The sequence below is a fragment of the Aphis gossypii genome, chromosome 1 (genome assembly GCF_020184175.1).
Source record: "Aphis gossypii isolate Hap1 chromosome 1, ASM2018417v2, whole genome shotgun sequence".
Lineage (NCBI taxonomy): Eukaryota > Metazoa > Arthropoda > Insecta > Hemiptera > Aphididae > Aphis > Aphis gossypii.
Window position 1 is genome coordinate 5,744,033 of NC_065530.1, and position 24,773 is coordinate 5,768,805.

Here is a 24,773-nt window from a genome sequence, read left to right on the forward strand (position 1 = left end):
TAAATAGTATTTCGATTATACGAAAAACGCATTAGAATATTAATCATATACTTATTATACCATATTGAAATTTAAATTCAAACATTTTCGAATCGATTGTAGTTAAAAAGATTTATGAAAGAAAAGCGTACGATAGTATAGTTATTGACCTGTTGCTGAGCGTGCATTTCGTATACGTAAAATGTAATTATATGTGAATTCAGAGTTATGTTTCATGTTGTATTGATTGTATTGGTTTGCAACATTTTAAACGTATATTAATTAATAATTATCGCCATCGTTATTATATTACACTGTACGGTCGCTTGAACAAAATATAACGATGTTTAAATTGGAGAAATATAATTTATAAAAAACGTAACTTGTAACATACGCGGAGGTGCGATCAGGATTTTTGTTTTTTTTTTCATGTTGAAAAAAACAAAGATCTAAGGTCGATTCCCGACTAATAATTTCAGAATATATTAAAATTCTTATCTCGTCGTGTGTTATGCATCGAGTTCGGAGATGCGTTCGAATGATAAGAAACGTGGATATAATATATATTTAAATAATTATACGTGTGTGAGCTTATTATAATAATTTAAGAGCGTATAGTCACGTATTGTGGGTAACTATTATTAGTAATTAGTGTGTTGAGAGTTGGTAAAATTCGATAGGTTAGGTTAGGATAAATAATTATTACAAAATGAACTGAGGTAGTATAATGCGACACGTCTGTTTATCGCCGTAAAACCAAACGACATAGTAAAATATTATACAATTTATACCTAACGATCACGCTTACTACTCGGCTATAGATATTTTCCGAGAGAGTTAGCTGCGTATTGGTTGGAGTCGACTTAGATCGTATATTTTATAAATGTGTGAACGTTTTTATACGTAAGTTCAATACAGGTAGTTTTAAACTTTGTTTTCGGTGCAGGTACTCGGTGTCGGCGAGGTGAAAACCGTGTAGTAACGGTGATAAAACCGTGATAAAAATATTAAAATTTATGAATACGTAATATATTTTGTATGTTGAACGTTTAAAAATATCGTTTTGGATGCGTCACGAGGGTTTATAGAGAACACAGAAAACGTTATCGGCAGGCGGGCATCTACGGTAGACACCTTAGATATGCTTCGGGTCTCGGGATACATATTGAGCACTTCTAAATTATATAATATTATATTAAAGGTAGGAGGAGTTCGGTTATTAACGTTTATAATCGTCAATGATGTAGTGTTCACTTTAAAGTTTAGGACTAAAAAATTTGTAATTTAGTGTATAAGCCATAAGGCACTGGCGTTAAGTAAATTTCATACCTAGACGATAATATATTAATATTTATACGGTGAGAGCAGTAGTGAGTTTTCTGTTAATTATCCTAAAAATGCACGCGATAAACATGGCCGGCGTATTAGTGTATAATAAATGTATTCAGAATTTCAGAGTCTTTTGAAAATGTCATTGTGCATAGGTATTGAAAATACAATTATTTAAGTAATGATGGAAATTTCAACAAAGATTAATATTATTTTAATTTTTTCTTCTTTATTAAAAACAACAACTGTACCTTAAGCCTTATAGGGGCACAATTAGATGGTGCAATTAGAGCAAAAAACATACTTATTAATTTTATTAATAACATACGGCATACGCAATTAATAACAAAAATAAAATATACATATACCTAAAGGTGTACGTGTGCTTTGATGATTTTTTTAATAAAAATAAAAGTACTTTAATATGATACGAGGAAAAATAGTTATTTTTTTTTAACATTTTAACTTAAAATATTTATTAAACAATCGGTGACCATGTACATACTTCAAATTAACAATATTCTTAAATTGGTGTAAGAAAAACTTGGAATCTTAGATTTAATTTTTACATTTTAATCTTATCATTTATCACATAATATAATGAAATTATATTATAAATAACTAATGTAATATAAAAATGATTTATTTATAGTTATTATCAAAATTATTTTTTGTTACGTAAGCTCCCAAAATTACCTATACTCCTAAAATGTTACCGCCTATCCTTATTACCTTTAAATGCGTCCCATACATATGTTATATTGTGTAATATTTATATACTATTATAATATAAAATTCGTGATCGTATATATTATATACTTATATATGCGGTTAAAACAAAGACAAATTAAAGGTCACCGGTCCAACACCCTGGATACAAAACATCATAAATAATTTGATGGTTAGATATATGAAATATAAATAAGAAATATATATATTATACCTAATAAATAACTCGATACAGTCAATCACCAATTTTCGTGAACAGTTGTTTAATATAAAACAATAGTATACATATGAGTGCTTTTGAATAGGAGTCAAATGTATTGAATAAAAATAAAATCGTTAAATAAAAAATACCGTTGTAGCTTCAAATATATAGTCATAATAATATAAGACATCGAATGTAATTTTCGTTGGATGGTGGATAAATTGGTACGTCTAGGTAGCAATTATATTATTATATTATATAACTTGCCCTGATCAGTCTATACGTCATACAATATACGATATATTATAGTTGGCGTAAACGGTTCACGTGTTATTTTACGCGTTTACGGATTTTCAAACGTTAATTGAAAATTGAGTCTGCAGAAAGACCTTTGAAGTTTGAAGGAGAATAATGTATTATATAATATATTACTCATAATTTCATACACACAATAGTAAACGATAATACACAAGTCTTGTCTTGTTCAGTAGCCAATGCAATATTAGATATTGCTAAGATGTTTCAGGAACTATTTTAAAATGTGAACAAAATTTGTTCAAAAAATATCATCTAATATACTGACCAAAAATTAATAATTTATCATTATTATTATTTAGTTTCGTCTTTCGGTAATCTTTTTACATAATATACTAGCATAGTACGAAAATTCATAATCATCATAGTATATTATAATAAAAACACGTATGTATTATCAATATTCGCAATATAATAAATACAACAAAATAACTATTAAATATATTTATAAATTATACGTATACTAATACAATAATTATAAAAATAACAATCAACAACTATATTTTATAGCTATAGTAGACAAAATAAAGTGTAAATAATATTATGTTATAAATTTTATTACGAATTTCCCATAACAAAAATTAAAATGTGTCACAACGCTTTTCTAGAAAACTTTAGTCGAACACTCGGAAATTATTTTATTTTGTGTACCTACAAATTTAAATACTTTTAAATTAAAAATCCAATAGGATTAATTTATTATTATTCGACATGAGTACTTTATGAGGTAATGATGATAACTCAATTATTATTCTAATAAATTAGGTAATAGACAATAGTATTCGCAGGATTTTATGATTCATTGAAAATGTATTATACCAGCTTTACTGACAGTTGAACAAGTTGAATATTATACAAATAATTAAAAAATAATAATAATAACTCGAAATATTTCAAATATTATTAATACCTTAGGAAACTAAATACATTTTAGTGATAATAAAAATAATACTTCTTTTCATTGAAATACTTACAAGAGTATATTTTTATTTTTTGAGTGAACACTGAATAGTAACTATAATTTTGAAACCCACCAAGAGGCTGTTGAAAATGACTGAAAACTTGTAACAAATGACGAGGGTTGTTTGAGGTACAGCTTCGTGCGCCCGTTTGTATTTTTCCTAATTAATCATCGTCACCATGTTATATTACAAGCACATGCTATCCAAAGCCTTATGTAAAGCTGTGTATAGTTAATACTTTAAAATAATTTAATTTTACAAAGATTTATATCATAGGTACTAAACATGGTGTTTTCTAAAATAATTTCAAATTTATTGTATAAAATATAATTATTGTTTGGAAAAAAATAGAATCATTAGTGTAAATAAATAATAATATTATTGCAACTATAAACAAATGCAAATGGTTATTTAATAAGCTAATAAGAAGTGTATAAATAAATCAGAAGAATTCTTTGATATCCGAATTTAAATTGTACCTACATATTAATTACATAATTTGTACTCCATTGGAGTACACAAGAATTTATTAATGGAGGGGTAGTCAAATATTCAACCATTACTTATTTTTATTTAGTTTCCACATATAAGTAAAGTTCATTTCATTAACAAACAGATTATCCTTATAAACGTGTTATTAAAAAAAAAATACTATAGATAATATTTATGTAATATAAATTACAACTTATTTGATAGGTAAGAAGAACTAATAACTGATTTTTTTGATTATTTTAAGTACTCACTTACAATAAATAATAACAGTTTCTAAAAGTATATCTGTAATAGTGTAATAACACTTGTATCTGATAATATATACTTAATTCTAGGACCTAGATAAGTACTAATATGTTAATTATATTAAGTGATAACATAGAGTAAATTTTTCAAATAATTATTTTGAATATTATAAAGTGACTCTCACGTAAAATTTGTTTTTGATATTTAATTTAAAAGAAAATTTTGATCATTTAAAAATTGTAATTGACTATTATTTTTTTATATTATTTACCTAATAAATAAATTAAATGAAAAAATTATTACACTCAATTTCAATGGTATGAAAATATTTTAAAAGTGAGTAAATCTCTCTCCTTCTTGGAACATCCCCTCCCCTGAGTCACACCTACACATACACTGAAAATCCAATTTATTTATAATTTTTAAACATAATACATAACATACGTAGTAATAATAGAATAATTAAGTAACATTGTTCACACTAATAAAATACGTTAGGAGTGTTAGGACAATTTTATATAAAGTAAAATTTAGTTTGGAAGTCGATAACCTGGTTCAAAATTAAATAATTTTAATATCTACTATTAATATTGTATGTCAAATAGGACATATTTAATCTTATGAAGTAAAGTAAAATTTTGTGACATAGAACTATTACAATTTACAGGAAAAAATAATTTTTTAAAAATATTATGGTATCGAAACACGACGTTTCTTATTAATTAGATGGGAAATAGAAACTCGTATGATTTCTACTAATATTGTTTTGACTTAAATCAAAAAACTAAAAATAATTTGATTAAAATTCTAATTGATAGTTAAATAATTTATATGCTTTTACATATTTTATAGTTGAGACCTTCTAGCAACACTGCTAACAATGCCAGTATTAATATTTGTTATGAAAAACATGAACTAAGAATAATTTTTCTTAAAATATCTATACAGTAATAGTACTTAATGTTGACTTAATACAATTTTAAATTGGCTAAATAAATTCAATAATATTTGACCCTATATGAATACATTGTAAAAAACATCACATTATTGTTTCGAAATTCTGTTTCTTAATATTATACATTTAAATATTAATCTATATATTCACCTATATAAATCTATAATAGATAAATATATTTTGTTATTATTTGCTTTATTTAATATTGTATGTAAAGGTAATAGATACTTACTGTAATAACTTAGTCACTTATGATTATTCTTACTTGATACATTATACCAATTTTGTGGACGGCTTAGTTTCTATAAACCTATTTATTATAAAAAAAATACGTTTCTAATATTGCATACGATTTCGACGAAAACAATAATAATATGTATGTGCATGAGTAATAAAAACCTAATTAATAACAATAAGTTCGCAAAAACATTTTTTATTCACACTTCGTTGTGTAGTAGTTGTATTCAGGTTTAGAAAATCGTCATCTGACGTTTAATTTTTGTACATACGCTTGCAACGAGACGCATCGCATTTCGTAGAAGTGCTGAAAATGGTAACTTCGTTTTATATCCTTGAGTTTTTGGACTGTTCGTTTGCCTTCTTCTATAGTCTGTTAAAAAAAAAATAATACGTTCAGTTTTTAAAACAGGCACTTAGTCATAATTCATAAGTCATAATAATTATAGTAGCTAGTTATAATATGATCGGGTTCGCATATTCACATTATAACATTATTATTTATCATATTATTTTGTATCTGATATTCTATTTGATTTGTGTTTCACTTTTATGTAAAGGACGAATTTCAAGTGGGCAGTAGCGTGCAGAACTTTTTCTTCACGCGGGGAAAAATTAATTTTCCACCCACCTACCCCGTCTAAAAATATACATTTTATCAAGATTTAAGGGACTCCATAAATACTAACCTAACACTCATAAAGTCATAACTCATACAACATCATAATCAACAACATAAGTATTATTTCAAATAATATACTTATCCAAATTTCTTACCAAAAATACCAACAATCGACCTACTCCCGATTTTTAAGTGCAGCCAAGGTCCCATTAGTGATATTTTTGCACGCCACTGCAGTTAGGTTAAGCACTGATGAGTATGATTAAAATGTTATATGATTTCTTTGATTCTGAGACATAATTTGTAGTAATAATTATTGAAATCTTAAAAAGTTTAATTATATTAATTGTTAACCGTTGGGTGTTGACCATCACACTTTTAAAATTATTTTTTATTATTTGAGATAAAAATAAGTAGAAAGAATAAAAAAAAATAAACTAGAATAAAATAGTAAAAATGAAAACAAAATAATATACATAAATTACAAACCCACATAATGATTAAGCGTGTTCAAAACCACGCATAAATGAATAATTTAGATTAAAATATAATTTAATGCAAATAGTCAATAAATATAATATTATATAAATACTAGAACTTTATAAGTTTTTAAATTTGTTTTGGTAACAAGATTTTCAAAAAAATATTATTTAATATTGAATAGATAGAAATAATACATTCATACGTTTATTATTATTTGGTAGGTATTCAACTAGCGATAATTTGTAAAATCTAAAAATTGTATTATATTGTATTGTCTAAAATCAGTTATTCGAGTGATATTAAATCCTCAAACAGCATATGAAATTTAATGAACAAAATAATTTAATCGCATGAAAAATTATATGGATGTAGATTGTAGGTATTTAATTAAAAAAAATATTATAAACTGTTGTTTTCAAAAAGAAGCACATAAAGTAATACATTAAGCTATTCGTTGTCTTTGAATTATACTTACAAGTTACAGAAACAAAACACTCTAAAGTTATTGGTTCATATAGTGGATAATCGCGGATTAAGATCTTGTTTTTTATGTAGTAATAAATATAAATTACTATATAGTATACCTACCTAACCTTATAGTCAATTCAGAAACTGTGATAATAAACGTTTGGAAGTTGTAACTAAACAATTAAAAAAGTACTAAAAATAAAAATAAAATAGAATGGATGAAATGTATATTATATATTAAACAAGTTTTATATAGATAAAATTTAATATGAATTAAATTTTAGGCTGATTAAGTTATTATTATTTTTTTTAATATAATAGGAATAAAAACCTTACATTAAAAATCTCCTAGTTACAATTAATACAAATATAAAGACATAAAGTATATACATGAAGTTTAAAATGTTTTTAAGTAATTAATAAAACTATATTTACTTCATTGTGTCTTATCTGCTCAGCGGTCAGTTCGTAAACTCCATAAACATATAAGTGATCTCGTCTTTGATTCCGGTCCATATTTTCGACAATGTCAATCAGGGATTGACGGTAGTCGTCGACAAAACCCAAAACTCTCTGACAGACGACCGTCAGCAATTGTTTTGTGTACAACATAGTGTTGTCGTCGTCTTCAGCTTCTTGGCAATCTGTCAGTAAAAATAAAAAATAATTAAAATAGCAATGACAATATAATATTCACTAATCCTATAAATTCTATACGTGGGTACAATACCACATATGTATAAACATGGTGTTATGTAGGAAAGTATAAAGTCTCAGAATTTTATAAGCTTTTCAATATTTATTCAAAATACATTTATTAATTATTTCAATTAATTTAAAACTAAGAATAGAACTATATTGCAGATATTTAATAACTAACTGACAAATGGATGGTATGTTGTGCTGTGTATTACTTCTAAAATTTCTGACTGTAAGTAAATATTATAGGTAGGTACATGATCTTACACCGTCAGGAATCGGAATTACTAAGTATATATATAGACAACATAATAATAAAGTCATATATATTTTTTAATTCATAAACTAATTATAATGATTAATACTGAAATAAAATTACAGTCGAGTCTTGATAACTCGAACCTCGATAACTCGATTTTTTTTTGTCCCTAGGGAATTTCTAAAATGCAATCTCAATGCAATATTTGTAACTCGAAAAATACAAAAGTAGAATTAATTTTTACCTCCCTTGAAATTCGAATTATCGAGGTTCGACTGTATTATATAATTTATTGAATAATATCAAAAACTAAGAATGCTACTTTTTCAAGAAGCAAAAATCTTAAAATGTAATAAACACCGTGTAGACAAGATTGCAACTTACAACATTCATCAATTGTTAAGTCATGATATTCTTGTATATTTATAAATATAGTTTTTAAATGTCAATAATAGTAGTAGACATTTGAAATTGACAACTTCTAGTTTTAATTTTTATCTATTGATATTATTAACATAGTTGACAAATTCTTTTCAATCGATTTTGTTTAATTTCTGCGATTCAATATTCGTATAGCTTTATTTTTCATTGGAATCTCACATGCAAATTTTCAAGAGTATATTTTTTACTTCGAGATTCCGAGAAAAATATTGTGTTAATTGCCAATGACGTTTTAACAACGTGTCACCACTCACCACTACCAACTACCATTGTGATATTAGTTAATAATTTATGAATAATTAAAAATGATCATATAAATATTCAGTTTATAAGCCTCTGTATCAACATGTTCATTTTAATTTAATATTGAGGGATAGAAAAAGTAGAAATTAATTATAAATCATGATTAATGGCCTAACTCAATAAATAATAGCCTCATATTGAACTGTAATTAATCATCATTTATCACAGAAAAACCAAAAGCATTTCATGTGTATAGCTTTAAAAGTCGATAAAATAAGCAGAGTGCTTAAACGCGTTGTAAAATTACTTAGATTAAAAAGTATAAGAGTATATTGTTTAATAGTGTGTGCCTATTTTATTATCAAGTTTTATTCCAAAATAAACATGCTTAAACAATAAAAACACGCATTTAAAATAAACGTTTGCTTTGTTGTTTTGTTTTATATTACAACAATAGTAGTATAAGAAGTAAAAAGTAATTTTATAATTTTTATATCTAAATTAATATTCACATCAAAGAAAATGTACAAGTACTTGATTGTTTTTTTTCTTGTACGAGCTAGAATTCGATAGACTCAGTTTTATAAATAATTTGTTTTATGTTTGAATCGTTTGATGTATTATATTAACGGTGGCCATTTTATTTTGTACTCTAATATCATTTTAAATTATTAATCAACAAATGTGTTATTTGTGTTATTTAACTAAATATAATATTATTTTAAAAAAACTAGTGTAAAAATTTGATAATTTATAAATGTCACTATTAACATATTATATTTAATATAAAAAAAAAATCAAAATCTGATAACAACAATATTTTTGGACACTCGTTACATAAATTAATTAAAATCTATAATAATTATATTTAATTGGATTCTGATTTAAAAGTTATATTATTATATAATACAGATTATATTTATCCTTGAAAGGTTGTTTAATAATGTTAGTACCACCATGATGACCTGTGAGTGGTGGACTTAATAAATAAATTTATAGTCTATCCAATATTCGAATCCGGTGACTGAATAGTTAAGTATATACAATTATATAGGCGATATTTTACAGGATATGCGTTTTGTTGTATGAATAGTATTGATTGCATACTGTGCAAATCGAACACTTTATACCAATAAGTTATTGTCAATAACTATAAATGTATACCACATTAAGTACACCTATTATATCTACCATTAATCATTATAATCCAGCTATTCTGGACCAAGTAGTTACGTTATGGTGGCCAACTAATTATAAAGGGTTGCCTATACGCATAATATTATAACTTCGAATATGTACTATAGAAAGAGTAATACTTTTAAGTAGTTATATGTGAAAAAACTGAAAATCCAATTCGGAAAATCATCAGTTTAAAAAGCCTGAGAATTACTGTCAAATATACGACTTGGATAGGTGTACTCCATTATTGTATTATATGTTTCTAAATTTTTACGACTCGTAAGTAAAAATAATGATTTTATTTAGAAAATCTAGTACAATGTACATAAAATAAATAATGAAAGAATATATAAAATTTTGCAACTCTGCTGCAGAATAATATAATAAAAATTGTTTAAACATCTGCATTGAATATACAAATTATTTGGGCTGATATTCACGTAAAATGATATTTGTTCAGAAATGGTGCAGCGGGGAATAAAATCAAAACTATTATTAAATTAAATCGCAACAGACTAAAAACGATGCACTTACCCGACAAAACGGCGTGCAACGCGTCTTCCGGCCACTTGGCCACTCCGTACTTGACGTACAGCACCTCGTAAGCGATCAGACGGCAGTATCGCTGGCCGTCGCAGTGATTGCACAGGATGTGGCCGTGTTTGCTGTCGGCGTCGTCTTCGCTCGAGGCCGCCGCCGTCCACCTCAGTGCTTCGGCCACTTTGGTCTCTTTGCTCTCCATAAAGCTGTTCATTGTTCCCCGACAGGCATCTGACCTACAGCCGCTGACCACCTCATCAGTCCGGCGTCTCATCAGTTCAGCCGTAGTGGTATCGCCCGCCGCGCCTGCGCACACTAAAATTTATATACACACATCACGCGATGCATCATCAGTATTGGTTCTTGCGATTTTGTTCTTGAGCATGGGACAATTGGCATTAGGACAATACCAACTTTATACATCATACAAACTGTGTCACCTGATTTCATCAAAAAAAAATATGAATACATTTCAACAGTTCAGACTTTACCTTTTAAATGAGCTAAGTAAAAAAAGTCCCATGTAATAGGTATACAAAATCGTCTATGTCTCTGGAAAAAACCAGACAGATGGCGCCACGGGTATACTTCTATTTCACTTTATAGTTTTCCGGAACAAAAGTTTTTTCTGTCGTAAATTATATATTATAATAACATAGCTTATTCTGATAAGGAGATCAAGATTGATTCATCGAAGTAAAGTTTATCGAAATCAAGTCAAAAGTTACAAAGTTTACCAAGTCGGTCATTCCTATGCAGATTCACCCATAGGAGTTTTATTATAAGGATATTTTTTTCCAAACAGTAGGAATAATATTATCATTCCATGAAATACTTACTTAGGTATAGGTAATATATGTATAAGTTTCTTAAAGTTTTGTAATTTCCAATATTGCATTAAAAATAATTATTATTACATTAAAAATTTACTATCTCGAAAAATATAAATGTTTTATTTTAATTATTATTGATTTGAAGTCATTATAAAATAACATATTTTACTATTTTTTTTTGATATTACATTTTTAACTTTTTAAAATGGCAACATAATCTTTTGATTTCCTTTCTCGAAGATTAAGTTTTATTTTTCTGAGAATTTTGATACATACAAATCGAAATTAAAATAATTAGTTAATTATGACTTAAAATTTAAGTTTAAATGATTGGAGTGGAGTTCTAGACTTTTAGAATGCCAAGGGATATAATATAACTATTGTGTATGTATATGTTATATAATATGATCTATTGCAGATTATCAATAGTTTCAAGTCTCTACAGTTATTAATTTTTCAATCAAAACAAAACAACAAAATCGATTTTAATCAACAACTAATTTTGAATAAAATTCCGTTTTCCCTAATTTTTTTTTGTTTTTTGATCAAGAAATTTGTTAACATAGAAATTTGAATCCTTATACTAACTAGATTTAATTTGTTCATAAACTGCTTTAAGAGATTTAAATAAAAAACCTAACTTTTACTGCTTTTAAAATTGACATAAGATATAAAAATTAAATTATAAAATACACACATCGTTGTAAAACTATAAAATCAATTTTATTGTATAAAACAAAAACTATAGAAAAAAAAATCATTTTAATTTCAATAGGTAACTTTTATTTGAATTTATAAAATATACGAGTTTAATGTACATAAATTGTTTAATCGATTAATCGATCATTTGAACCTCTGTGTTTCATTACTACATAATAAAAAACCCTCGACCCACTACCTGATTAGCGTGATTACGATAGTAGTTACAAATACTTGTAAATTAAATGCTTTAAAATAATTTTATTTTCAACGTGAATTTATACGACATTTTATTTTATAACATTAATATCATACCATGTATTAACTATTTAGACGGCTACGATGGTATAGAACGTGCAACTCTAGGGAACGTAATTAACGCACAAGTTTTCAAATTATTCATTTAAATTTTATGTTTTATCAAATTAAGAACTTTGAAAACTTTTATGAGTTTTGGTAGAATTTCAACTTCATTAAAATAAAATATTACGTACCTATATTTTACAAATTATTTGCAAAATATCTAATATACCACTGGAACATATGGTATAAATATTGACTTTTTAGAATAGTACATAAATATTAGACAAAATATTTTAGTTTTGGAAAAACTAATTATTAAAAATACGAGTATGTCGGAGTTTGGAGTTAATTTATATTTTTTTGTAAAAATTATTAAAATATTAGTACACCTTAATATTTTTAATTATAATAGATCGAGAAATCAACTAAGACAATGCTAATAATGTTGATGAACAATATAGTTTTTTGGTTTTTCCTCAAAACGAATATATTATTTTCTCAGTAAATATACTGTGAACAAATCCTTTAATATTTAAAAACTTTAAAGCCCCGATTAGAATTTCATCAGCTGTCTTTGTTTCCCTGACTCGAATACCAAGTCTTTAAGCCCACCTTCATAGGTACTACAAAAATTAGAAAATAAAAAACACGAGACTGTATCCATTATGCAAATCGATTCAAAAATTTAAAAGTTTATACAATTTATTATTATTATATTATAATGAAAACCATAAATGAGAATAACTCTCGGTTGTTTATTTGTTTATTTCAACACGCATTGAATTTTCAGAATATTTTAAAATTTTAACTATACTAACTAACAAAAATACAACACTCAACACTGAATTATAATAATTTAAGAATAATATAAATATACAGACATACAGTATACCTATTATAGTCACTTTCCTTTAAATCGTTTTCTAAGGAATCTAAATACTTAGAATTTAGATATTGTACAGCATATAAGCATATTTAGGGTACATATTTGTGCTTTATAGAATATATTCATTGTATACAACAGTTGAGCAGTATTCACTAAACTACAAACTGGAAAAAGAACATTTTTCTTTTTCAATAATCTAAGTAAAATATTATGGTTTTTATTATTAAGTATTTTAGATGGATATCATCACATAATTATACTATATTATATTACATAATATAATTAAACATCATGGTTTAAATAATATTGACTATTTTACAACTTTTAACAAATGAATAATTATATAAATAAATTGTTAAAAATATGAAACAAATTATGTTAATAATAATATGTTAATGTAGTCATCGAAAATAGCAATTTAAAATAAATCTCTGATCATTATATTAAAGATCGTATATTTTATACGAGATTATAACTTAAAATAGATGCAAATTTAAAATACCATATTATTTTTTTAAATGTCCAGTTTTCTAGAAAAATGAGCATGTTTTTGGAGTTTTAATTCAGTAAGAAATTACGAGAAATAATAATTTTTATAAATGTAAAAAATGGTTTTTATTTTTTACCTGTAGCCATGAAGTAATGATACTGCTTCATCCAAACTTCTGCTACACTTGCAAATTTTTTATACGCAGCAATCCAATCCAATTTAATTGCATACATGAATCCTAATTCATGTAAACACATTGTTTTCATACTTACAAAAGAATTATCAACTAAAACTGTTGATCCAATCTCGTACGCTCGTATCGATTGTTCTAAATCACCCTACGAGTATACATTTACTATCACAGTCGAAATTTATTGAAACGTCAATTAATTAAATGTATAGTTATAAACAGTCATGGAAAATTAAAGTCAACGACTTCTGTTTAAGTTAACACATTTCTACAAACCTTGAGATAAAACGATCGCCCGATAAAGTATTGTAGAGATGTCGAGTTTCGAAATTCTTCGGGCGGATTACAAACTAATTGTTCAGATTCCTTGACATAGGTTTGATTTTCTCGAGAATGGGGACCGTCGAACAAGAAATCTGTGTTTCCCATCATGTGATACCATGACAGGATCAACCTAATAAATAATTACACAATCATCTATATAGGTGCTTAAAAATAACGAATAGAGATGTATTCAGAATTTAGTATTATAGGTACTCTGGTGCTTAATTGTTTTCTTTCCTATCATCATTAGAAATATCAGAAAAAATAATTTTCTTCAATATTGTGAGGTTTAATTGAATAGGAAAAATAATATTGCAACTGTCTAATTTTTCGTTAGAGATTGGTGTATAATAACGAGATAAATAAAAAAAAAATGTTGGTAAAATTAGGTACAATAAATTAACATATAATTGGTTACAAAACATTATTAGTGTAGGTATACTTATATATGTTTATACATAAAAAGAGCTATCCAGGGTTATCGTAAATTCTAGGATCCTATTTAAACAAGCCTTTAGAGTATCTTTATTGGGGGTGTATCTGAAATGGTTGAGTTGAGACTTGAGGCCATTAATATGTGTATTGCGTACTCACTGTGATGGCCCAGTAAGTTTTTTTTTAAATTTTTTTCCATCTTTAAAATCTGGTGTTTTTCGAATCATTTTTAAAATACTATCTTAAATATAAAAATGAACCCTAGTTGTACTTTTTTTTGCTAAATTCTCATACAAATCGAGACGTCACATAGTTTTTGCGCTTGTCAAGCGTTTTTCACGCTCGAATCGCTGACTAAAAAAAAATAGCGTAACACATCGATTTGTATGAGAACACAGCAAGATTAACAGTATGGTGGTAGTTATTTGTTGTCATTTTATATACATGATTAATTAAAACTTAAAAAATTAATTGTTTTACATTGTCAACTAATTAAAATGATAAAACAATACAATAGAAAGATTAACAGAGCTTTAAGTGTTTAAATGTATTGCCATGTTATGTGTTTTAGATATATAACTGTATTAGGTAATAAAATATGGTAATTTTTGCTACCAAGACATAACATGGCCACTTCGCAGTCCTGATTTTAACCTATGCGACTTTTTCTTATAGGGTTTTACGTATAAACTAGTCTATGCCAAAGAAGTAAATAATATAGATGAACTTTTGATGAGAATGAATAATATAGCTGATATCATTCGTGATTCTGACACCAAATTTGTATAAAAAAACTTAGAGTTTTCATTTATATCATTTACATCATTTAAGGTCTTTTTTACACGCAACTATTTTATCAATGTCATATTTAGATTTTACAAACCACTTTATATGTGTAATAGAAAGTACGTAGGTACAACATACATTATACAGCACGCAACACGTTATGTGAAAATACAATACATTTTAAATCTTGGTCACATCTTAAAACAAATGTATAGTCTTAGAAATCATCCTATATGTAAGTAAATTGAGATGAATTATTATTAGAATCTCGATCTAATTTAGGTATATATTATATAATAAAAAATAATATATTTTTATTATATTTCAAGTGTGTTATCTTATTGAGTTGTAGCATTAATTTTATAATAAATTATAAGATAAATAGTTTTAGTGGTGTAGGTATTAAATTTGAAATGAACGATAAATGTACCTATAATAGAAAACGATTCTGAGCGAAGGAAACGTGTTGATCTATTTTGATTTTATATTTTATATTTATATCAATATTATTTATTAATATAATGTTAGCTAGATAAGCTGAACTAGAAATAGAAATGAATTACAAAAATAAAAAATCCATTTGGAATTGGATTTTAGTTTTACTATATTGTTTTTTTTTTTTAATTTAAAAGTATAGCTACTATATTGTATTGGTATTTTTCTACTTTTGAGAATCAAAAGTATTATTATCTATAGTCTATACCAATATCAAATAAATTCTTAGCATTAAAGATTTAATTAAATTATCTACTTCAAAGTAAGTGTTTACTTATGATATATACACACGTATTATTGTAAAAAAAATGCCTACTGGGCACTGGCTACTAGGTACCTAATTATTACTTTTTATGTGTATATAAAACGGCCAGAGTAATCTACCTATAGTATTTTTTTTAGTTAAAAATAAAAAAAAAAAATTTAACGTTATAATTACCATGCCAACGGTGCGTGTACGTCAGGTCCGTTTTTGGCAAACATTAAAGCGTCTAAACCGGTTCGGCGATTTCCACGAAAACCCAACATTCCAATTAGAGGTATCATCATCGGTGAAACTAATGATAAGATCAAATTAAAAGCACCATATCCCACACTGACCGCTGTCATCAATCTAATCACGTCTTTAGACATCTCGTTTGACACACTATACGAAAAACCAAAATATTTAAAACGAACTCAAACATATTATTATCATTGATTACTTTAAAATTAAACGTTGTATCAAATTTATAATCGATGAGTCGAATTATTTTTTCTACCATGATACAAGTTGGTTAAACTAGTTGCTTACTAGTAAATAATAATACTATAGTTAGTACTAATGTACCTTAAGTACCAAATTATACTATAATATAATAGAGTATCTAAACAAGCGAGTGTTTAGACACCATATTATAATATAGAATACAGAGAACAATTTCTGTTTTTGTGAATTTGGCAGTACAAATTATCATGAAAAATATAAGGAATTTTTAAGATAACTACCAGGGACGTATTTAAGGGGGGGACACAGGACCCGTGCCTCCTCCCACTCGCCGTATTTTATACTTTTTAAATTTTTATTAAGTACTGAGAATATTAACTTTTGCTTATGCCCCCCCCCCCCATAAGACATTTCTAAATACGTCCGTGATAACTACCTACACTGTTTTACATAGCTTTGGTTCACAATAATCGCTATTTAATAATATTAAAATATACTATATTGTACGTGTATACCTATCTTGGCGAAACGTTTCAAACGATGTGGTAGCCGAGCGATACATACGACTTCCCACGTTCGACGTCGAAGCCAACGAGGCGGCAGATGAGGATTGTCTGCGTTTCAAAACCGGAGGCCACCTCGGAGCGTTTTCGTCTGATGCACACAACAAAGTAAAAACAAACACTCGTGAATTGAAGTTTACCCAAACGGGTGTTGTTGGGTATAGGTCGCACGGTTATCAGCTACTAGGTATATAAATAACCGTGGTATAGGTAGGTATATCGAGTAAAAATCGTGGTTAACTTGCTGACCGGGGTCCAGGTCGTACACGGCGCGGTAGACGTCCAGCACGGAGGCGTAACATTGCTGATACATTTTCCAAACACGCCGCAGGGAGTAAACCGTTTTGGCGATAGCTATGTGACCCACGTTATACCCGTTCATGACCTTGACCACCATCAGTCCGACTATGCACAGGGTGACGTCGGCCAGCGCGATCTGTCCGTCGTAGTGGTCGACGCCCGCGGCGGCGCCCGACGAGAATTGCAATTTTCTCCTGACCATCCCCAACCAACCACCACCGTCCAACATTGCACCGCACCGCGCCTCAAATCGCTTGAACTCGGCTTGCGCGGATTCCAGTCGCGACTTTTCCGGCCTTTGGATGGCCGTCTATGGGAAACCAAGATACTAACGTAAACATCAAACGACCGCCGAGAAGCGTGAAAGAGCCTCAGGTCTTTCACCACGTTATTTTATAGGTGATTACCTTAATATTTTTGTGATATCAGATTATAATATATTATATATAAAAGGCGTACCTGCAGAAACTACCTACTAGGTTTATGACTTTTGGGAACTTTGTTATCTACTTTTGTGAGAGTATATTTAACGATTTTTTTTTCAGATTTAACCGTATAATTATATTTATCAATATAATATACAAATCATGTAAAACGAAATTAATTATATTATTTTTGACTGATTAGAACACTGAACAATTATTTACTTATCACTCATTGGTTATCAGGTTTCAAATATAAAGTTTGGTTTTACTATTCGAATAATATTTTTTCATTTCTTAAAAATGAAAATAACTTGGATTTATTTTTCAATCGTGTATTATAATTTTATTAAAAGAAAATCCCTCATTTACTACCGAAATCCGAATAATAAAAGAAAAAATATATTAAACATGGTGTTGTGAAGTACGCAGTAAATTCTTTAGCTGACTTCGTAACTATAACTGAACTTAATCGTAGGTACATAAATTTCAAAATAATTATATGTTATGTTAATGTAAATGCATATTTTTAAATTTTACCTATTAGTTAATGAAGTATAAGTAGGTACTAGGTATTAGGTAGGTATAATTTATTACTATCCGTTTTTATAAATTTGTATATTTGAAATGACGTGCATTCAATTAATAAAAGTACAACGATATCGTGTAGTTTAAGTTCTTAATAATGTGTACTTGTGGCTTAAGGAAAGACGATTTCAATATCAATGACGCGCGTATAACTCTGCGTCAGTTGTGTCATATTTAATTATAAAGAATAACATCATTAAAAATAAAAGTATAGGTATTCAATATTATAGTATGTTTAATCCCATAATTTTTAACAACAAATTATTTTGTTGTTTTAAAGTGGATGTAATATTATTAATGAAACAAAAATAGTATGATTCTAAACGTATGATCTGGTGCTATAAAAGTAGCAACGTAGCATACTATGTATAAAATCAATACAGTATTATTATTATGGGCTATGGCCGCTACTAAAATCAATTTACTAAATTAAACTTGTAATTTTAATTTTTAACCAAACCTATTGTGCTCATGGGTGTAACTGAAAATGTTGGTAGTAAAAATCATATTTTTTTCAATGCTGTATTATAATAAGAAATTCAAAAAAAAAATTTGCAGAGAAAACTGATTAATTACGTCATTATTAAGCGATAAATAACTTCACGGAGGATAAATATGAAGGGTAAATGAATAGTAACTGAGTAAGTTACTATTTTTTTTTTTTAAATATGTAATATAATAATTATTGACCAGTAACAAAATGAAACATTTGCCGCTTGCAATATGAAGGTCATTCTCTTGTCGGTTTAGTAAAGCTTCGGCATCGGCTAAGTTATTAACATTTTGTATCAACATCCACACTGCTTTTCTGCATATTCTCCAAGTAGGTTCATTGTCTGAGGACATACCAATTAACAGCGACCAAGTTCGTCTAAAATAACAAACATAAAATAATGTTTTGTAGCTATTTGATATGCAAGCCAATCAATAAACGTCTATACATTTATCTGTCAACGATTTAAACATTAAGTTACTTGTAACTTAATATAATTACTATATTATATTGATTGTTATACAAATCATTGCTTTATAAATTTATAGTACAATTTATAATCTTATGCAGTTATATACCATTTATAATTTAATCAATTTTGAATTATATTACACTTTTTATGTATAATAAAATTGTAAATCGTTTTTAAAAGGACATAGCTAGGCTACTTAGTATACACCAATGATAAGTAGTCAGCATGGGCCAAAAACTGGTTAATAATTTTTAATCAATCGATCATGACCACCTTTTATCTTTTATCGATTTTTTTAGTATATGTAAAACCGATTAATTTTTTTTCTCCTAAAGTCAGTTATTACAACTAGTCCTCGTATAAAATTAGAGTATCTAAGGATTAAGAGTTGATAGCGTGACACCAAAAATTAAATATTATATTTACTTAACACGTGGGTAATATACAACACGAAAAAACTTTGAAGGCATTTATAACATTTATATAACGTATATTAATTACTAACATACTATCTAAAATATTACTGCAGTGTTTTGCAAGGATCTTTTATTATGCAATGATTTTTTATCCATTTTCAATGATAAACGAAGTAACATGATACTTACTACATTAAACAGTGCTTTTTAATTAAAGGACACGTGTAAGTTGTTAAAATAAAACGTGCGTCAGCGGGACGTAAGGAAATGGATTATTATAGTTGACGTTTTGGCAACCCCATATAGGTATTAGGTAGGTATATATATGTAGTATTTACGTAGATACATTTCTTTAAGGACTTGATCTATTACGAAAATTAAAGGCAGTAAACTATATACAGGCTAATAATAGATTGCTATAATTATTACAGTATACACTATACAAGTAATCGTTAAAAATTTATTTTACGGTAACATAGGAATCTATGTACCTATAGGCTATAACAAAAAACAAATAAATAAAATGGGTTAAAAATAATCGAAAAAAATTGTTTTAAACAAAACTCAGGAATTAAAAATATGAGAGGCAACTATAGTTGCTATATATTGACCGGTTAACCCATCCCACTATCTCCCCTCCCCTAAATTTTGGAGTAACGGAATTGGTTCCCGTTTGAAAATGGTATTTTATTAATTTGAGCCAAATTTAGGCGAACCCCCCCCCCCCTTTGATCTTGTTTTCATTACGTTATTTTTATATTATAATATTAAGCTGAAGGCCGATATTTTTATATTTATAATACCGCTTAATGCTAATAATTATACATAAAGCATTATTTAGATGTGATTTTTCCTGGCATACTATAATATAGAAACGCTACTTATCTCGAATGAGCGACGGATGTCGAGATGTTGCAGTTATCGGTTAATCGCTACTGTCATTGTTTTCGTTTACTTATCACAAACTAAATAGGTTGTGCCGACCACACTGATAATAGTATTATTCTATTTTTATTAGTTTTTTAGGCGATTATACTTATTCATATCGACTAACTATAAATACAACACATCATTACCGTTACTCTTTGTTTTTTTTCAATTAAAATGAAGGTTAAATAAAACAAAGGTGATTTAATTTTTGAAAATTCGAACCCCCCCCCCCCTCTTGGGTGACTTCTGGATTCGCTACTGTGTTAATGAGCACTTTACAGTCTCAAATAACACATCGTCGTTTATATTCATACCAATATAAATTTATCTTTATTTATACATCAATCGTTATTTAATAATTCGTTATAATCTCAAATCTGTACCTAAAATAAAACGAATAAATAAATAACAGTATGTATTAAATATTAATATACCCTTAAGGAAAAATAAATTACTTTATTCAATTATACTATAAATTATAATTTATTAATATATTATGGTTTCTTACACATTTAGATTATATAAAGATTTTCGATCATTTTTATAGTCAATTATAATAAAATATTATTTATCTATTTATTTGTAATTTAAAAGTAATTTAAGTAAATTGTTAAAATTTAAACAATAATGGAAATTCAAAAATGTGAACTTTATTGTATCACATAAATACATCATGCAATAAACATTTTGTAGTATATCAACGAACTTACATATACGACACAAAGTCGATTAATCTTGGGTGCTATAGACTATGTTATATGCAGTGGTATATGGAAATACATAAAACATTTATTATATAGTTTCGTCGTAATTTTTTATATTATACCAACAAATATTTGAGGGATAAAACGTACTTTTGCCAAAGTTTACAAAATCGAGTTATACATCAGTTTTAATGAAAAAATGTCAAGAAATCAATCGCCATCGTCAGAATTTTTCAAAACGTATTGTTTCTTGGTCAAATTCATTTTTTAAAATGACTGCTTAATCCAAAATGAACTTTTTCCACACATAAAAAATGGTAAGTATTTAGAAAAATCAAAACTGACTTTTCAGTTTTACCTACTCTAAAATGTTCTATTGCTCATGTTAAACAAAAATAGGCATTAGGCACCGATTATTAACTATATAATCTATATCGAAACGAAGTTCTAAATTATTCTAGAAAGTTTCTTTTTTTATTATGCCGAAAAGCACTATTGCCCATGCTGTAAATGCCGGGAATAAAATAATTAATTCAAAACGTATAAATTAATGGAAATAGTACGTTTTGAATTATTGTAAATTTTGAAATACCAAACAAATAGGGTTTATATTAGAAAAATAATATTTTTAATTTTAAAAAATCGCTATAATTCATTTAATATTACATTTTTTACTTCAATTAACTTATATTGATTATAGAAGAATAGAAATACAGAAAATCACATTTCCTGAAAATCATTATTTTGACTATAGTACGTTTTGGATTTCCACCATTAATTTATGGAATAATAGGTGTATAATGTGTTGATAGGCAAATTAAATATTATTTTATTATATTTTATCAAACTAATTATTTAATACACGCATGGCATATTTTATTCAAGCAAGATATAAAAATGTTTAATTATATTTATGATTTATGATCATATAGCAGGTTATATAATTATTTATATATATAACACTATTGTATATACAACACTTCATTTCACTAAATTGCATATTTTTTTTTTAGTAATAATTAGTACGTTTTGATTTTACTTCTTTTTTTTTATTACAAATTTTGATTTATTACAAAAGATTTTTTATCATTTATCAAAATAATAATATATTTATTTCTATTCCTTATAGTTATTTAAATATATTAGTATTTTTATTTTTATTTATTTAATGTTAAAACCAATAAATATGAGCTCAAATGTAGTACCAGTCAGTCCCGTGTTCTGAAATCCTATGATATTGAACTTTAATAAAACAATTTATAAATGTAGATGTTTTAAACTATTTATTTTATGTAGTTTAAATCAAAAAAATATTATGATTTCAAGCAGAAACATTGACAATTCAAAAATTATTATGATTTTTCGTAGGTACAAAATATAATAATAGGTATTAGGACTTACGATATTATTATGAGCTTAAAAATTATAGGTACATAACATTAAATGTTGAATAAAAGATTGATAAAATAAATTGCTTTAATACTTTAAAGATTTGACTTAACATGATGGCGGTTAATTCACTAAACAATTTAAATTGAGAATATCTGTTGATTTATCACTCTAAGGTATTCTGAAAAATCTCTCATACGAATAAACACCAACATGGCAAATATTAAAATATATGTATAATATAAGTCAAATGTTTTATCTTGAGATGGAAGTAATTAAATAGTCAATAGATAATTTTATGGTATTGACGAGTTAACGTATTGTGAAAAATGCATACGCATACAAAATATAAAAATATAATACCAATATATTATATTTAGCCATTTTTAATACTAAATGATTTAAGTTAAAAAAAACCATTAAAACCAATATAGACAATAGAACGGACTTATAATGCCATTTATTATTAATAATAAATTAAATTAGGTAATACAAAAATTGAGGAGGCGTCTAATGCCAATGTATTCGTTCCACATTGTCAAGTAATGTTTTCTGTTTTGATTTATAAATAAGTACCAATACTATGACTAGTACAATTACTAATGCCATTATTAAAACAAAAATTAGAAACAAATCTATAATTTTTAAACGGTTTTAATAATATGAGAGTAAATTTAAGATGTAGTAAATATTTGGTGTGTTAACCAAAACATGAGGGTGGGATGTAATTAATAATTATGAATTTAATTATTTTCTTAATGTTGAACAGGAAGTGTAGTGTACACTATTAGAATAAACCTAATATTGAATTAATTAACTATTTACAGTCTGCAGAATATATGTACAATAATGCAACATAATTTAAGTGCATATATAGGTAGGTAGGTAGTATTGAACACTCGTCAAACTCAACTCATGTTTTCTAGCTTAAATTTACTATAAACACTAATATTTTATATTTGTATCTAAAGCTATAGATTTGAATATCTGTAACACTCAAATGGTGTTGTATCTATGAATTTGATAATTTGGTACTATAATTCACGAGTATAATAAAAAAATATATTTAAAAAGACGTGTTTTTGTTAGTTACCCATTTTGTCATTAGGTCTGTCATTACACAATACTTCAACGCAATTAAATAGCTAATCCGATTACTGCAAAATTAAATGTTAATTCCTTTTTTTTATTGTAAAGCTAAATAAAAAGTTAATATGTTAAGATAAATTTTAATAGTATGATTACAATACTAGACAATGGTCAATTTTCCTATAATTATAATAATTGCAGATAACTGAAAAGGTCATTTTAAAATTCGCGCTAATAATATATATATATAAGATTATATATTATATTACCACTATGCATGAAAAATTGAAATAATCTTCCCCCTTCCCTTAAAAATAAAAATAACCAAAGTTACTCTTCAAACTGATGTACGTACCTACTATATACCAATATATTTATTATTTATACATAAATATTATATACTCACTTGAACGAGGATCGTCAACAAAGATGCAATAAATACGACGTCTAAAAGACCGCGATGGTCTCATGGAAGTTGGATTTTCGAGGCGCTTGCCGTGATCGTGATGCACACAGGCATTTAAATATTCATTATAATAGATAGTGTTTATTTGATATTGCAAAACATACCTATCAATAAAATATATTAAATAGGTCGGACCGCGATGTGTGCGCGCGGAAACGAATTGTTTAATGACCGGACGTGGTCGCAAAACTGAACTCTAAAACGGCTTTTGTAGCCAACGACGGCGCTACGCCACGCGGACACGTAACAAAAAAATAAATAAATAAAATAAAACGTGCAATAAAAGCCACCACCGCGAATCGTTGAACTTGGCGATGAGGAAGCGATGGGGGATGCGTGGCACGTAAAAGCGCGTGCGATGGAATCGATTATTCCTATTTCCCATGACCTTGTTTTTAAAAATACGCGCCAGCA

The 24,773-nt window shown here is 26.9% G+C and overlaps 2 protein-coding genes across 2 annotated transcripts in view; both read right to left on the minus strand.

Moving 5' to 3' along the window:
- The window catches only part of LOC126549035 (uncharacterized), a 166,593-nt gene that overhangs the window by 139,041 nt on the left and 2,779 nt on the right, over positions 1-24,773 (minus strand). The window lies entirely within an intron of this gene.
- LOC114120271 (tetratricopeptide repeat protein 39C-like) lies at positions 5,627-24,572 on the minus strand. The gene is made up of 10 exons (XM_027982137.2): positions 24,300-24,572; positions 19,091-19,271; positions 17,340-17,700; positions 17,043-17,181; positions 16,261-16,467; positions 14,058-14,235; positions 13,728-13,929; positions 10,375-10,695; positions 7,455-7,663; positions 5,627-5,819 (listed from the first exon to the last, which is right to left on the minus strand). The coding sequence occupies exons 2-10, from the start codon at positions 19,244-19,246 to the stop codon at positions 5,691-5,693; spliced, it is 1,902 nt and encodes a 633-aa protein (XP_027837938.2). The 5' UTR covers positions 19,247-19,271; positions 24,300-24,572; the 3' UTR covers positions 5,627-5,690.